This window comes from Chaetodon trifascialis, chromosome 9 (genome assembly GCF_039877785.1).
Source record: "Chaetodon trifascialis isolate fChaTrf1 chromosome 9, fChaTrf1.hap1, whole genome shotgun sequence".
In the NCBI taxonomy this organism is placed as follows: Eukaryota; Metazoa; Chordata; class Actinopteri; order Chaetodontiformes; family Chaetodontidae; genus Chaetodon; species Chaetodon trifascialis.
Window position 1 is genome coordinate 567,501 of NC_092064.1, and position 18,313 is coordinate 585,813.

The 18,313-nt window shown below is 42.1% G+C and overlaps 1 protein-coding gene across 11 annotated transcripts in view; it reads left to right on the plus strand.

Annotated features, from left to right (window-relative positions):
• The window catches only part of fat3a (FAT atypical cadherin 3a), a 319,263-nt gene that overhangs the window by 123,193 nt on the left and 177,757 nt on the right, over window positions 1-18,313 (plus strand). For all 11 annotated transcript variants that reach the window (XR_011602462.1, XM_070970149.1, XM_070970154.1 and 8 more), the window contains exon 2: window positions 13,606-16,932. Coding sequence is in view for 10 of the 11 variants with exons in the window: in XM_070970149.1 (XP_070826250.1) it covers window positions 13,623-16,932 (3,310 nt within the window). In the remaining variant the exon portion in view is untranslated. The remainder of the gene's footprint in view (window positions 1-13,605; window positions 16,933-18,313) is intronic.

The following is an 18,313-nucleotide window of genomic DNA, read 5'->3' on the forward strand; positions in this document are numbered from 1 at the left end:
CAATTTGGTAGAACGCCATTTCCTTTCTATTTTCCGTGAAGTTTGCTTTAATTTGCGGGTTTGAGGAGTATACCATGGAGCTAACCTCCTATGTTTAATTTTCTTCTTTTTTAGGGGAGCAACAGAGTCAAGTGTCATACGCAACGATCCTGTAGCACTATCAACCAGGAAGTCAATCTGGGAGGGACTAACGTTAGCATAAGACTCCTCAGTTGTATTGAGACATGGCATTGAATTAAATACTGATGGGATCATATCCTTAAATTTAGCTACAGCACTATCAGACAGGAGTCTGGTATAAGAATTTTTGCCTACTGGCTGGTAGTCTGGTAATATGAATTCGAAAGTTATTAAATGATGGTCTGATAAAAGAGGATTCTGTGAGGAGACTATTAAGTCTTCGATTTCAATGCCATATGTCAGAACAAGGTCGAGGGTGTGGTTAAAACAGTGAGTCGGTTCATGTACATTCTGGCGGAAGCCAACTGAGTCTAATACTGAGATAAACGCAGTGCTAAGGCTGTCATTATCAACGTCGACATGTACATTAAAGTCACCTACAATAATTACTTTATCTGCTTCAAGAACTAAGCTTGATAGAAACTCCGAGAACTCAGCTATAAATTCGGAGTAAGGACCAGGAGAGCGGTATACTACAACAAATAAAAGTGGCTGCACTGTTTTCCATTTCTCATGAGAAAGAGTGAGAACAAGGCTTTCAAATGAGTTGTAGTCGAGTTTAGGTTTAGGGTTGATCAAAAGGCTTGAGTCAAAAATGGCTGCAACTCCACCTCCTCTGCCGCTGCCTCGAGGAATGTGAGTATTAATATGGCTCAGAGGAGTAGCTTCATTTAGGCTCACATACTCTTCAGGACACAGCCAGGTTTCAGTCAGACAAAATAAATCAATATTATGGTCTGATATTAACTCATTTACTAGAACAGCTTTAGAGGACAAAGATCTGATGTTAAGGAGTCCACATTTAATTCTCCTATCTTGTTGTACTATTGCAGAGGTTGTTCTAATTTTAATTAGATTCTTATGTTTAACTCCTCTTCTCTGTACTTTTGGTTTACTTAGTTTACGTGGTCGGGGGGCAGACACAGTCTCTATGGAGTGTTGGGTGGGTAACTGCTCTAATGGAGGCGCAGAGAAGCGTGTAGGACTGCAGCTCTGCCTCCTGGTCTCAACTCTGAGTTGTCAGGGGTTAGGTTCATAAATAAAATCGGTCAGATTTCTAGAGATGAGAGCTGCTCCCTCCAAAGTGGGATGGATGCCATCTCTCCTAATCAGACCAGGTCTTCCCCAGAAAGTCTGCCAATTATCAATGAAGCCCACACCGTTTGCTGGACACCACCTCGACAGCCAGCGATTAAACGATGACATGCGGCTAAACATATCATCACTGGTCAGATTTGGCAGGGGTCCAGAGAAAACTACGGAGTCCGACATCGTTTTAGCATATGTACACACCGATTCCACATTAATTTTAGTGACCTCCGATTGGCGTAACCGGGTGTCATTACCGCCGACGTGAATAACAATCTTACGGTATTTACGCTTATCCTTAGCCAGCAGTTTCAAATTTGATTCGACGTCGCCCGCTCTGGCCCCCGGCAGGCATTTGACTATGGTCGCTGGTGTCGCTAACTTCACATTTCTCAAAATGGAGCTGCCAATAATCAGAGTTGGTTTCTCAGCGGGTGTGTCGCCGAGTGGGGAGAACCTGTTAGAGACATGAAGCGGTTGGTAGTGACCCGTGGGCTTCAGCTTGGGACTATGCTTCCTTCGAATAGTCACCCAGCCTCCCTGGTTTCCCGGCTGCTCGGGAGCTGTCGAGGGACGGCTAGCCAGAGCTGCGCTTGGTCGGTCCGCACCGACTACGGGGGCCTGGCTAACTATAGCTAATGGTTTTGTTTCCATGGTGCGGAGCCGAGCTTCCAATTCACTAAGCCTCGCCTCCAACTCACCAAATAAACTACATTTATTACACGTACCAGTATCACTAAAGGAGGCAGAGGAGTAGCTAAACATGTGACACACCAAGCAGGAGAGAGCTGGAGAGGGACAGAGAGAAGCCATCGCTAGCTGCTAGGCTAAGTTGGTATAGCTAGCAGAGCAGACAAGCGCGTAGACAAATAAAATTGACGGTCGCTAAATAAACAGACTTATGGGTGCTTGAGCAGAACTAATGTTACTCTAGAGTGCGGATAAAAGGCCGCTTTAACAAAACACAGAGCAAATTACACTCAGAGGAACAAGAGCGACAAACGCACACTACTCGTAAGGCAGCAACCAGAAACAGGAAGTGAGACGATACGCTTACCTCAGCACGTCAGCACGTCGTACCTGCTGGCATTGTTTCCTCCAACATTTTTTCTTTCTTTTTTAAGACAAAGCACTGACAAAACAATGCAAGGAAGACAAGAACAATAAATACAGACCAGTGTGTGTGACCAGGTATTTATCACGTTGTGGGGACAAAAATCTGTTTACACAGTCACATTGTAGGGACTGACCTCCCTTATGGTGACGAAATGCAGGTCCCCTTAATGTAAATCATTAAATTTTAGGGTGCAGACTGAGGATAGGGTTACGGGTTAGGTAAGGTTAGATTAGGTACAGGGTTAGGAACAGGCAAATAGTGGTTATGGTTAGGGTTAGGGTTAGGGTAAGGCTCCAGGAAATGAATGTAAGTCTATGTGATGTCCCCACAAGTGATATAAACACAACGTGTGTGTGTGTGTGTGTGTGTGTGTGTGTGTGTGTGTGTGTGTGTGTGTGTGTGTGTGTGTGTGCATTCTGAATATTTGGTCTATGGGGCAGATGGATGAAAGACAGAAAACCAAAGGAAAGTATAGGAAGGGAGGGCCAAAGCAGGATCAGGCCACCGTCGGGGAACAACAACAATAATAAATGCTAACCTTAATTGTGCTGTTAGTATTGTCAGTATTAATAACAATAACAAAATGTAAAATATCTGAGATCACACATTTTGTTTGAATGATGATGATGATGATGATGATGATGATGATGATAGATAATTTAAGTTTCAGATTTTCCAGATTTTTTCCAATTGTTTGCTTACGATGTCATACTTCTGGATTAAGTGGGAGACTGAAGCCAGTTCGGTGTTGTGGAAGTTGTGTTTGAGGTGTGTGAAGCCTGTTTGTTTTGAGCAATGGGGTGAAGTTCAGTCTGAAGAACTCTGAAAGCCTGGGGAAATATTAATACCTAAATAGGTGATATGACCTGTGATGTGACCTGTGCATAAAATGATAGGTGGAGTATGGGCTGCCAGAATGTAATGGAAAAATTGAAGATGAGTTTCAGTTAATGGAGCAGTCAGAAACTTTATTATTATTCAGTAAGTTTAATTGATTCATGTTTTGAGGGTTTTATAGGAACAGTAATATATTATCTGCATAGAGACTGATCTTATGACCTGCACTGGGTGTTTGGATTCCTTTTATGTGGGTGTTTTGATGAATGGCTGCAACTAATGGTTCAATGAAAATGGTAAATAGAGAGGGACAGAGTGAGCATCTTTGCTTTGTCCCCCTTTGTGAGGTTTGTCCATTGGTAATAACAGTGGCTGAGGGTGAGGTGTACAGAATCTTGACCCAGTTAATAAATGATTCCCCAAAACCAAATCTTTGCAATATGGTTAAGAGGAATAACCAGTTAACTTTGTGAAAGACTTTTTCTGCATCTAAGGTGGCTATGATGTTCCTGCTTGTTGTGATGATGAACAATCCATTAAAATGTCTGCTGGATGTTGACTGGATGAGTGTCTACCTTTGATGAAGTCATTTGATCTGGGTGAGTCATAGATGAAATGACTTTTCTATTCTCTAAGCCAGTGCTTTGGTGATGATTTTTTATATCCACACTGAGGAGAAAAATTGGGCAGTAACTTGGTGGTAAGGTTGGGTCTTTGTTAGGTTTAAGGAGGGGTGAAATTGTATTTTTTCTCATGCTTTCTTAAAGTCTTCAATTTTCATTTATTTCAGCTATCAAACTGTTGATTAGTGGAGCTAGAATGGACCATAAGTTTTTTAATGAAATCAGCACAAAAGCCATCATGCCCTTGTGCTTTTGTTATAAGATTAGATGGAATAAGATTTAGGGCAGTGGAGGGTTCATTCTGTGGTCTTGGTGAATCAGGTATGTTGGTTTGTCTGAACTAAGCTCCGGTAAATCAATGTTGTTAAGAAATTAATTGATGTCCTCTTGACTTGGCACCTTTTCTGAGCATTATAGATTGGCATAAAAATCTCTGAAGACTTCATCTCAGTGGGTAAATGCATAGGCTTCCCTGTTGAGTCCTCAATGGTGGAGATAATTGTTTTTTCTTTATTTTGTTTAATTTGATATGACAAGTATATACCAGTTTTATTATTATGGTGGAAATTTTATAATCAAAGTCTATGTATCAGGAATTTTATTTTGTATTCAGAATTTAATTTATTTCTGAGTGCATTCTGGGTTTCCTCTGTCAGGTTACATTTACATACTTTACTTATTTTACAGCATGTAGGCATTTAAATGAGTTTTATGACAAGGTCGGTGAGGATGGGAAAAATCTTACATTTCTGTGCAAACTTTGCCCACTGGTTTTCAAAAAGAAAATCTGCACTTCAGTCACATGTGGTAAAAGCTGCAGCTGCTACTAGTGTGGACTGAATGGACAGCAACAAAACGTCAAAGCAACAATGGGAAAATGCTGTCCCCTCAATGCCAATGTAAACCCTGGTTGGATAAGGATTCAAAATTGGATATGAAGATGAAATCTAAGGCATATAAAATAATTGCTGTCTTTGGTTCTATATGGGCTGTGGCAATAATTTTGAAAAATAATAGCTTGCAACAACATATGGAAAAAAAGAGCTATGAACTAGTTCATTTTTTGGACGTTAAACTTAGTTCAAAATTTTGAATTATAAACTATGGACTGAACTAGCTCATTTTAAAATTTGTGAACCAAACTTTGGACTAGTTCATGTAGAAAGTGAACTGATGCCAACTGATGCCACTGTCACAAGTCTGTGGTGAGGATTTGTAGTCTGTGATGATCTGAATACCGTGCCACAGGCTCCGTTTTTCTCTGCTGTCTCTGAAATGGCAGGTTATCTTTTTGTGTTCTGGTATTTGATTTTCCTGATGCCACAGGAGAGGCTGGCCCTGGCTATTCTCAGACCAGCTGCATCCATTGTTCTGAATAAGGTGTTCCAGGCCTACATCAGCCTGTGGACCACCCCTGTTAGCCATGGCTTTTGGTTAGCCCTAGTGGTGATTGTTTTAGTGTGAGTCACATCATCGATGCATTTGGTGATGTAGGCAGTGACAATCTCCTTATATTATTGGATGTTACTGTGTCTGTTGTAAATGGCTGCCTGTTTAAACATGTTCCAGTCTGTGGTGTCAGAGCAGAGGTGGGACCCTCTGGCCACACATGTGCCTCTTTCTGAACCGTTTTGGTGACTTTTGTCCTTGGTTTATCTGCTGGTTTTCGCATCACAGTGATGTGGGCAGGGGTGTGAGGGGTGAAACCTTGTATGGTCCTTTGTGGGTTGTGTAAACCAGGTACAGTGTATTATTTCTCCTTGTACGATAATCAACATGTTGGTGTATTTTTTTGAATTTGGCCTTAAGATCTGCATGGTTGAAATCTGTCTGGGTGGGCTCTATTGCTCACTGATGCCCTGATATAATTTGCAGACTGCTTAAGTTCTGTTGTTGTTGGGAAAGGGGGGAATGTAAACATTGGCCAACTGAATGGCTGTAAATTCCCTTGGAAGGTATGAAGGTTGGCACTTGATGAACATAAACTCCGCCATCAGTGAACGGTGGCACCTTAGCCAGTCACGCTGAATGGTGAAGTCCGGGATGGAGTCATTAAGCTGTGTTTCAGCAAATACAAAAGTATTCTCTTATGTCTCGCTGGGCAGACCTCTAAAGATGTATGTGGTCAATTCTGTTTTCCAGGAAGCATACAAGGAGAATGGTTGGTGTCACTGGCCTGTTTAGACTAGCCGCTAGCCTAGCCTGGATACCTCCGCACTTACGTATCCTCTGCTCTGTTTTGAAGAACTGATTTACTGATTGCTGTCAGGATGTAAAAAAAATTTCAACAGATAAAAAAAAAATCTTCTAAATTACATTATCTAGCCTAGCTTTAAATGTGCAGGACATGCAGAATTACATGCTATCCCACCTCCATCACAATAGCTAACCTGATGAACCACTCAAAATTGCTATTGACATTACTTGGTCGCACAACCACCAGTGATTACTGTGTTCAAGAGTCCAGCTGGGCTTGAATAACTACATCTAGGAACTGAAGATGTGCTGATTTCGCTTTGTCCCAGCCTTCAGTTGAAATAAAATAAGCAAAATAAAAGAATGCAGTGTGGACAGTAACTCCTTGCCCTCTCTCTATATATACATAGATATAGTTAAATTGTAATATATCTGGGCCCGTATTCACAAAGCTTCTTAGAGTCCACTAAGAGAGCTCTTAACTTAGCCTTAAAATTCCTAGCAAGGAATCTTAGCTTAAGAGTGATTCAGGGAGTGTCTGAGAGCAACTCTGAGCAAGGAGGGTACAGAAACTTTTATCTAAGTGAGGAGGTGTGGTTGACCCCGTTGCTAGGTATGACACAGTCTTCTAAAAGCTGTGATTGGTTGTTACAAAAAAGGAAAAAGACAAAAAAAAAAAGAAAGAAAGAAAGGAAAAATGCGCTCCATGCTCCGAGTAATGAATGGACAGTAAAATCAACTGATCATATAACTTAATAATCATGACATTAAATTTATGCCACGATGATGAAACTCAGCAAAATTAAATCAATTGTGACACAGCTTCAAAATGTTTGAACGTACCTCATTCACATGCTGATTATATTGATTTGCTTATTGTTATGTTTACTGTCCATGCTGGTAATTTTACTACTCAATGTATTTGATATTAATGGTGGACGCAGACTCAGCTGTCAGCAATTCCTGTGATTGCTGGCGTCCTTATAAAAAGCGTTTTGATCTGGCAGAATGATCAAAACAATGAATGAAATGGATAAAAAGAGAACAAGAAAACCAAACTGGACACAAGAGCAGTGCCTGCTGTTGGCACAGCTCGTGGATGAAAATAAAACAGTATTAAGAGGGAAATTGGGTCCCAGAACCACAGCCCAAGGGAAGAGGCAGACTTGGGAGCGCATTTCCCAGCAGATCAATGCGTTGTTCCCTCTCCTTTTACGCACTAGCGAAGAGTGTGTGAAGTGCTGGTACGTGCTGCAATCCCTGTCTGTTTAAGACACTCTTAGGCTTCTTGAAAGTCCTCCTCCTTCCTCGTAACAGTTTTTCACCCTAGGAGTTCTCTTAAGGCCTAAGACACTTTGTGAATAACTTCACTAAGGGCTACTTTTAGCCTTAGGATGCTTTGTGAATATGGGCCCTAGTGTGGGACCAGAATAGGAAAGAAGTTTATTCTGCCTTAAACCCCAACACCACAAAATGTCTGATTTGGCTATACTCTGAGGTGTTTGACACATTTTAAGTAACATCTTTTGACATGGTAACAGAAAGACCAATTATGGATTTGCTGGCCCAATGCATGCCTTCTGCTGATTGATGAGTTAACCAGAGTTAACTCAAAGTGCCAGTGTGCTATAGTTCTCTGTGTGGGAGATACATATTCCCCCTCTCTCTTCTTTGGTCTCCTCCTGTCTTGTTGTGCTGTTAGTGTTATCCTCCCACTGTCATGCTTTCTTTTTCCCGCTTGTCTGTCTGTCTGTCTGTCTGCTTCTCTTCCTACATTCCTTCCAGATAGAGGAGGCTGTAACAATCACAGTAGGACAGCAAAAAACCCCATTGTTTGCTCCGTAAACTGACTAAACAGTTTCACTTAGATGCTATATTTTTCTTGTGCCTGATAATTGTGGTTTTCCTTGAAAATTACATTTCAAATCAAACTGAACAACAGTCCAGATTTAGACCTGTTCTAGAGTTTAGATTTACATCACGTGTATCTATAAATGGCTTTTAGGTGTATGTAATGAAGAGTACAACATCTGGGGCTCTATTTTCAATTCCGCCGCCGGTGTGGCGCAGGCTGCGCACCCCTCGCAGTGGTATTTTTGTGCAGCGCAGGCAGGCGCACGGCGCACTTGGTATTTTGGTAAACCGAGGCGTACAGAGGTGTGCCATGATGGCCGTTGTGGCACAGTAGGGGGTGGTGTCGGCATAATCAGCCGGTGGATTTAGCTGAAAGCTCGCCACCCCAGACCTGGCCAACTCTGTGCGCCAGCGGCGCAACCCCGGGCAAGTGGATTTCCATAAAACGGCGGAGTCGTGTGCTCACCAATACCTCACAGGCAGGTTTCCACAGTGTCTGGCATTTCACTACGATCAATAATTAGCAACAGCCACGATTCAATGCAACTATCAGTCAGCACATACAGTCAGACCTAAATTTATATATTTTGATCAGTATCTCATCTGACCACATCCCAAGCGTCTTCGGCACACGTAATGGCAACTCAATCTGATCGAATGTACACAGGTGAAACAGGGATACAAACTAATAAATTAACGTCGCTGTGCCAACCAGAAACAGCCGTGGCATCCTACAGAGCCTATATACTGCATCTATCTCAGAGCACTCGAGAGACAGAGATAGACAGACACATGGAAAAACTTAAGTGATGATTGTTGTCTGCTATTACCCACGTCATTTCATTCCAAATACAAATGTTATCATTGTAATGCTTAACCTTATCTACAAAGATGGAGTACATCATTGCTTTGAGGAGGATGAGGAGGAGGAGGCTGAGGATTTACCATCTAAGGACCTCATATTTAGACATGAGTGACATCAGTCTCCTCCTGGGAGAAGTTTGGGTGTCGGACACTTTCCTGCATTGGCTCAGTCACCCTCGAAACTTGCCATGCGCCTCACCAGAGGCGTTTTTAAAGGTGAGGCGACGAGCTGGTGTGATTGGTGAAGATTTGACTTGGCTGTGTCAAACCCACTCCACGCCTTCTCCCCTCCCTCTTTCCGAGTTGCGCTGCTGGGTGGGCCTGAGATGAGAAGGGGGAGTAGATGCGGCGGCGGCGCAATGCACAAAAATACCAAAGTCTGCGCCGCCACACCCCATTGGCGAAGCAGACCTGATAATAGAACTCGAAATAGATCAAAAATAGAGCCCCTGGTCTTCACATATGATTATTCAGATAGTGATGTAGCTCATCCTTTTTTCCATCTGTAGAAATATGAAGACACCATTTGGTCCAATGGTTCAATAAAAAAGTCTCCAGTCAAAATTGCATTTGCATGCAGCAGTAAAGCCTTTTATTGCTGATAGTGCTGATTGTGTTTTAAAATGGGTTGTTCACTGTCTAATTTAACAGGAAAAGACAACCTAATTTTGGAAATCAATTTTGGAGAATTTGGTGAAGGCTTTACACGCCTTTGTAGTCACTGATTTGTGAATATTGGATACAATCCAATTTAACAGTGTAACTAAAGTCACCAACACCATCCGGAATCAGTGAAGTACCAGAAATGAAAATAAACTTCCACCACAGTGGGAGTAGTGGAAGTCAGGGTAGCCATGATGGGTCAGTCGGTGAAAAAAAATGTGATTGCCTTTCCACACTTGTTACTTTTTTTTTCCCTAATTGATGCATTTAAAGCATTAAAATCTTGTTCACATGGCTTATGTAACTAGCAGTTGATTGGTTGGACCCTCCTTGTAGAGACATACTTACTCACTACGTTTACATGCAGTCAATTTTCGGGTTATGGTCAATATTCCGGTTTCTGAAACATTCGGAATAACCTGTTTACATGCGTGAGCAAACGGGAAATCAATTGGAATATCCCAATCAAAACACCGACGCACGGGCAACATGTCGACGCACGGAGAATGTCGTGATGCAATGCGCGTCATTTCAGCTTCTTCTTCCTGTATCCAAAAACAACAACAACAGCAGCACAGCAGGTAATGAACAGCCCGGGGCCAGTAGCAGTCACCTTCGTTTGCGCTTTGGTGCTGGTACTGACCCATCACCAGTACTTGACACTATTCTGTCTCACTTTCTTCATTAATGGAAGGTGAGAACGTGAAGAAAAAGGAAATGGAGCCGGAGCTGTGCCATCCATATTCATGGTACCTGCACTCAAAAGACCAAGATTCCTTGCGAATAGAACAGAACACAAATTATGTTCCGTTCGATGGGGATATTATGATAGGCGTATACATGACCAAATATGCGGGTTGGAAAAGGAGAAACCCAGGGGTCATATATATATTGGTTTTCAAAAGTGCAACCGGGTTATTGCTGATATTCTGGTTATGTTACTTGTTATGTTTAAATACTTGACTGCATGTAAACGTAGTGACTGCTGTCTTGTCTTCACACATGCTGTCTGAGTCATGGGTCAAGAGCTATTTTCAGTCTTCTGCTCTACATTATTGTGTTGACTCTGTCAGCTCCCCACTATGTGTGTAAGTGTATGTGTGTGTTGGCTGCTTTGTCAGGACGTGAGCTAGTAAGTAAGGCAGAAGGAAACCAACAGCCACCAGCAGGTCTGCCTCTGTCGGTTTGCTGTTAACATATATTCCTTTTGCCACACAATTCAATTCATTCCAATTAGCCTGAAATGAAAAGCTAATGAGAGGGTGTTTAGAGCTGACAGTAAGTGGGGCTTCTCAGTGGAAAATGATAGTGTTTCTCTGTGTTGCTATTGCTTGTGGTGTGTGTGTGTGTGTGTGTGTGTGTGTGTGTGTGTGTGTGTGTGTGTGTGTGTGTGTGTGTGCATATGCGTGGATGTATGCATGCCTATATATTACTCAGTTTGTAGCATAAATCTGTCACATTGTGGGGGCTCGCGTACTTGTGGGGACAAAATGCAGGTCCTCATAATGTAAATCGTTAAATTTTAGGGTGAAGACTGAGGATAAGGTTAGTGTAAGGGTTAGGCAAGTAGAGGTTATGGTTATGGTTAGGGTAAGTCTCTGGGAAATTAATGTATTTCTATGTAATGTCCCCAAATATGATGAAAACCTAGAGTGTGTGTGTGTGTGTGTGTGTGTGTGTGTGTGTGTGTGTTGCAGACACAGGCTTGTGAGGTCGAAACAACATGGCAATTATGTGCTTAATGTTAGACTGTGCGTTTGTTATGTGTTTCTGTGTAGGGGCTTTGTGTCTTTTCTGTTTTCCGCAGTGGAGGTGTGGCCTGGTTGTGCAGAGGGCAGACATCCATCCACTGATTCCTCCCTGCATTTAAGCAGCGTGGCGGTATTGTCTCGCTGCTAGATTGTTTGAGCTTCGTGCTAGACTTTCCAGCCATTCCTTGTCTCTCTTTTTTAGAGACTGTGTTTTGTTGGTTCACATTTTTCATTTTTTTTCATTTTCACATTTGTCATCGTAGGGATTGTTTTGTTCTTTTTAATAAACCGGCTCCTTTTGTTTCTGTGCTATTTGTCTGCCCCTTGGGTCCTACAAAAATACACTGATTTGGTAAATCATAACACTTAAGACCAGAGATGCTGATTAATTTAAATTATTATGAAGTATCTAGAGTGTCTGCAGTTTCTTCAAAGGAATATGTTTTATGAAGAATTATTTACCACTTTAACTCTACTGCAGCTACAAGTGTAGCGGTATATGTATTTTGCAATACATCACCTAATATGCAAAAATAGCTCTGTGAATCTTCTTAGCTTCTCACCTCTATCTACATGTATTTTCATCACACACGAACATAAACATTTCAAAAATCCTGAAAAAGAGAAATGTTTACTGTGACACTTCAGAGAAAAACAGCAGAGCAGCATAACTGGTACATGTGCTTGACCATCCTCCCCATCCTCTGACCAAACCTCAAGGCAAAGCTCTACATATCGTGGACAGGAATAATAGCCACAAGTCTGTCTCTCTGTCTGTGTGTGTGTGTGTGTGTGTGTGTGTGTGTGTGTGTGTGTGTGTGTGTGTGTGTGTGTGTGTGTGTGTGTGTGTGTGTGTGTGTGTGTGTGGTGACAAATATAACAGGGAACACTTTGACCAGATGTGTGTTTTTGGTACTTCCAGAAATGGCTGCCTCTTGGGTATTGTGGGATTGTAACAATTGAAAATAACAGCAGACCACATTCAAGTGCTACTTTTATAACTAAATGCTACAATCCACACATATGATGTTTCTTGCAGCACATGTAATAAAAATATAATAAAATAAAAATAATAAGCACCATAACTTTGGCTGACTTTTTGGTTGATCTTGTTGTTTGAGTTCTTAGTTATTTGAAGAGTCCAGGGCTTTATTTCAAGACATTTTGAGCACACAATAGCTGTCAAACCTCAACAAGACAAAGGATGATCCAGGACACCCAACTGACAATCTCAAATTGGAAAACTTACACAGCAGACTACTGGAATCAGCTGGGTTTACTCTTCCAGTATTACCAGTGTCCTAATCATATATAAAATGCATTCCTTACACCTTCAGATCTTGTCTTATAGTTTCATATCATTTCATGTTTAGACATTTTCTTGAGGATCAAAGTCATCCTGGTTATTGTTTTCTGTTGCATACATCGTGCAGATTTGCTAAAATGTTTTATTTATATAGTACTGATCAACTTTAGAGTTTAAAAGAGGGCTCAGATGTAGTCTATAACAAACTCACTGACTCCAGGCAAAAAATACACTTCTCTTTACCTTTCTTAACTTGATAACACTGTGTTATATCAAGCGCTACTAGATAGATAGATCTTTTCTTCCCTCAGTGACTGTTGAATTGTTTTTAGATGCAGGCTTAGGCATTGGCATGCATTGTTTGAAATGAGGTGGTTTATGGTCATGTTCACAAAGCCAAATAATTTTTGTCTTTTATTCAGACAAGTCAAGACTGAATTCCATTCCTGTTTGAAGCAAAAAAAAAAAAGTTTAGACTTTTGCATTAGTTGGCTGTATGTGTGTTTGTGTGTTGAGAATTTGACATTTACCGGTACACCTCAGCAGTGTGTTATTATCAATACTCCTATGGCCACAACATGGCTTTTACCGGATCAGGCTTTTCTCCCAAAACCCAGATTGGCACATATTTGTGGCTGCTTTTTTTCAGAACACATTTTTTTTGCACACAGCAACTACTTGACTCAGTTTCAAAACCATATCTGTTTTGCTTCTGGAGATATTGCATGGTTTTCAGACACAGGACGGCAGTTTTCATGTATTTCAGGAAAAGGGTTATGATAGGGTCATGGTGTGGCAACCCATCATTTTGTCCTCTACACTTATTTTCTTTGATGTTTGTTTTGGTGATGTTACACTTCTCTTCCTAGCCATACAATTATTTTGTTCCTTCTCAAACTACCTCTGGTTTTTCTGAAACTAGCAATTGACTGCCAGTGTCCAGAGACCACATAAGGATGATGTCAGCCTTCATTTTGTTTGCCTGGTAACTGTGGACTCCCCCTCCCCTCCTCACTTTCAACCTCTCTAGTCCACTGGATAATTAGTTGCCTGTAAACGAGTTATATCCCTCACCCTATTGCTAACCCTTTTCTCCCTGTCTCTGTCCTTCGCTTTCTCTTTCAGAATGAAATGATGATGGGATGGATGTGAATATGGGCCAGTGGGCAGGCATGCAAGCCCCATTCCTCAGCCTGGCCCTGCTGCTGTTATTGCTCCTCTTCAAGCCACCACCCTGCTGTGGCCAGAACACCCAGCAGGTCCCTCAGGATGGACCTCACTTTGGCTTCACTCAGGCTGCCTACCATGCAACAGTTTATGAAAACTCAGCAGCACGTACCTATGCCAACAGTAAAGTTAAAATGGGAATCCATCTGGCACAGCGCTCCTGGGAGATCCGCTACAGAATCACCTCAGGTGATGATGAAGGGTTTTTCAAGGCAGAGGAGTATGTTCTTGGCGACTTCTGCTTCTTGCGCATAAGGACTAAAGGTGGTAATGCGGCTATCTTGAACCGAGAGATCCAGGATAATTATGTATTGACAGTGAAAGCCTCTGTCAAAGGAGATGCCTTCCTTGAGGCATGGACTAAAGTTAGCATCCAGGTCTTGGATATGAATGACCTCAGACCCTTGTTCTCACCCACCACATACTCAGTCACCATAGTGGAGAGCACCCCTCTCAGAACTAGCATAGCACAAGTTACAGCCACAGATGCAGATATTGGCTCCAATGGGGAGTTTTACTATTTTTTCAAGGAGAAAATGGAGCTGTTCACAGTACACCCAACCAGTGGAGTGGTTTCTCTCAGTGGAAAGCTCAATGTTGATGAGCAGAACCGGTATGATTTAGAAATCCTGGCAGTGGACCGTGGCATGAAGCTGTATGGAAATAATGGGGTCAGCAGCACAGCCAAGCTTTTTGTCCATGTAGAGCGCATGAATGAGCATGCCCCTGTCATGAATGTGGTCACTCACAGCCCCTCTTGGCTTGATAAAAATCTTGTATATGCCATGGTTACTGTTGAAGACCTAGATGAAGGCTTAAATGGAGAAATAGACTCAGTGGTCATTGTGGGTGGAGACCCCTCTGAGAAGTTTTTTGTAGAAAGATCTGAGGAAGGCCAGTTTGCCATAAAGGCACCTGAGTCAGTAAATTGGGAGACTTACCCTTATGGCTGTAACCTCACCTTGCAGGCTAAAGACAGGGGAACCCCACAGAAATACTCTGCCGTCAAGGTTGTCCACATTACAGTCAAGAAACGACAGACAGAGGTAGCCAAGTTTGAGCGAGAATTGTATGATGTTAGTCTGAATGAAATTTCACCACCAGGCACGATTGTAGAGGCTGTTAAAATCAAGCCTGAGCCTGACGATGCAGAATATATTCTGACTCCATCTGCAGATTCAGTTTTTTTTCAAATTAATACCCTAACAGGCGTAATCTCTACGACTCGCTGGTTCACTCAAGTGACTCAGCATGTCTTTAATCTAGAAGTATTGGAAATAGACAGTGAGCTCAAAGTTAAAGTCCGGGTTACCACTGAGGACGCAAATGACAACACACCAACTTTTGATCAGTCCTCTTATGAGATTTCGGTTAATGAAAGTGTAGCAGTTGGGACCAATGTATTAACAGTTTCTGCAGTGGATGAGGATAAAGGAGAAAATGGATACATAACTTACAGCATTTCTAGCCTTCAACCATTACCATTCAAAGTCAATCAGTTTTCTGGTATCATCAGTACCACGAAAGAGTTGGACTTTGAATCCTCATCAGAGAGCTTTGTATTTATTGTCAGAGCATCTGACTGGGGGTCACCTTACAGGCGAGAGAGTGAAGTCAATGTAACAATCCACCTGGAAAATGTAAACGATAACCAGCCATTGTTTGAGAAGATTGCATGCCAGGGGGTGCTGTCAAGGGATTTCTCAGTAGATGAAGTGATTACCACAATGTCTGCGATTGATATAGATGAGTTAGAGCTAGTGAAATATAAAATTATTTCAGGGAACGACTGGGGGTACTTCGACCTCAACCCAGATTCAGGGGTCCTAACACTGCGACGTTCCCTTGCCACAGCCAGTCCAAAGAATGGTATCTTTAGTCTCAAAATAACTGCCACAGATGGTGAGAACTTTTCTGATCCTATGTTTGTGAACATCACAGTTGTTCATGGGAAATCTCCTCCCAAAAGTTTCAACTGTAAGGAGACAAAGGTAGCCCAAAAGTTAGCTGAAAAGTTACTCAAAAAGTCCAAAGCTAGCACTAAGCCCAAAATCGAAGAAGGTTTTATTGACCTTTTCTCTGTCAATCGGCAAACGCCCCAGTTTGACAAAGCTTTTCCGACAGATATTGTTGTGCGTGAAGACCTAAAGGTTGGCTCGAGTGTTTTCATGGTGAATGCCTATGATGGTGACACAGGTTTCAATGGTCAGATTCTATACTCTATTTCAGGTGGAAACACTGACAGTTGTTTTACCATCAACATGGAGACTGGCATTATCAGTGTCTTCCTACCAATGGACAGAGAAAAGAGGGATCGCTATCTCCTCAACCTCACTATCTATGACCTTGGACTGCCACCAAAAACTGCCTGGCGTTTGCTTACTGTCTACGTAGAGGATGCTAATGACAATGCACCCCAGTTTTTGCAAGACAGAGGCTATACAATTGTCATACCTGAAAACACTGCCATAGGCACAGATGTCATCCAGGTTGATGCCACTGACAAAGATCTTGGATCCAATGGGGAGATTGTGTACTCTGTTTTGACCAGCACCACCCAGTTTGGTATCAACTCCACTAATGGAATAGTGTATGTTGCAGGCCAACTAGACAGGGAATTTGTTTCTGTTTTTAACCTGAAGATTAAGGCCCGGGACAAGGCAGAGAAAGGAAGCCAGAAGTTTTCTGTGACCACTTTGAAAATCATATTGGAAGATGTGAATGACTGTCCTCCACTATTTATCCCTAGTGTATACAAAGCCAGGGTTCTGGAGGATCTTCCAGTTGGAACGGTTGTGGCCTGGTTAGAAACCCAAGACCCAGATTTGGGGTTGGGAGGCCAGGTCCGGTACTCTCTAGCCAATGACTACAATGGGTGGTTTGAGGTAGACAGGGTCAGCGGGGCTATTCGGCTGACAAAGGAGCTGGACTACGAGACCCAGCAGTTCTACAACCTCACTGTGAAGGCCAAAGACAAGGGAAGGCCTGTTTCTCTTCTCTCTGTCACCTTTGTGGAGGTTGAAGTTGTAGATGTGAACGAAAATCTCTATGCGCCGTACTTTTTCCACTTTGCTTTGACAGGATTAGTTAAAGAGAATGCCAGGATTGGAACTACCCTACTCCAAGTCGCAGCTAAAGATGATGATGCTGGCAGAGATGGAGAAATCCAGTACTCCATTCATGATGGGAGTGGGCTTGGACGTTTTGCCATTGATGAAGAGACCGGTGAGTTTTCTTTGAAAATTGTCTTGTCTTGTACCATGATTTTAATCAGTTTTGCCTTATTCCTATCATTAAACTAGATAAAAATGAGAAAGTGGAAAACTGTACTTGGCTTTATACATCTTCAATTGACTTTGATCGGAGAAATAGTGTCATGGAAATTGTCCAGAAACACTGATATACACATCAGCTAATACACATTAACATTGTTCCTGCTGCACAGATCATGTTCTTTCAGTCTTACCCTACTCAGTCGGGTCTCTTTTGCAAATCACTGTGACCCAGAGAATAAAATAGAGAACATACTTTATAGACGTACGTAAAATGCTAACTAATGATTTTTTTTTAGATTTTTACAGTCCAGTAGACTGACCATGTACACCAATACTCTTAATTGTAGAACAGCTGCTAAGTTAGAGAGAACAGAGTTCTCTAAAAGGTGTAGAAATACTGCAATTAATGATGTAAACTTGAGTCTGGAATATGCTTTTGCTATCAGATCATATGACCCCACAGACCCTTATATTTACTGTTGTAGTGTGTACTACCTTAATTTGATGTTGCATTCGTTGATAAAATGTCGGGGCACCACCTTCCTCAGCTAAGAAGGACTGCAGAAATTAATTGCTATAACGCTGATAAATACTAACGAATGAACTAACAGTAAACCAGTCTGATAACCTGAAGTGTAAATTCTGGATACAGGGATCGTAGATATTCAGTTCAAAAGGACACCGTCTAACCAGGACTTAAATCAAAATATCATTTATTAAGCAGAATTGTGGATAATGGATAATGTACCATGAATAATAACACAGAAGATGGGAGGTGATATGACAGAACACACAAGAAACTTATGGCAAAACAATGGTAAATAAATTGGCGACAGTGAGAGGCAGTCGAAAGGGAATAATGGGGACGCGAACGCAGAGTTAAGGGAAAGAACGACTAATGGAGAGAATTTGGACGAATTGACCTACTCTTAACCTCACGGACCAACTCTTATTCAAACCCGCTTAGCGTGCCTACTTGGTTGCTGGCGTCCCGTTGTGCTCTGCTCCGAACTGGCTCGAAGACGTTCCAGATGTTCGTCCATGGCTCGATCTGCTTGGTGATCTGGTGGAAGGCCCAGGCCTCCAAGATGATGAGCTGGTGCTGAACGGGGCGTCTCTGGAACTGATTCGGCGGTCGGTTACAGATGATGGACTGCTCCGGATGGTTGTGAACCGGACCAAGGATCAACAGCTGGCCGCAGGGTTTGGTTCGGTTGAGTCCGTGACGGATTATTTTAGACTGATAGTACAAATTAAGAGTCTCTTCGATGGCCGGTCGAAGAAGGCTACAAAATTAGTATTACTTGCCTAAATTTACTGATGAAAAACAA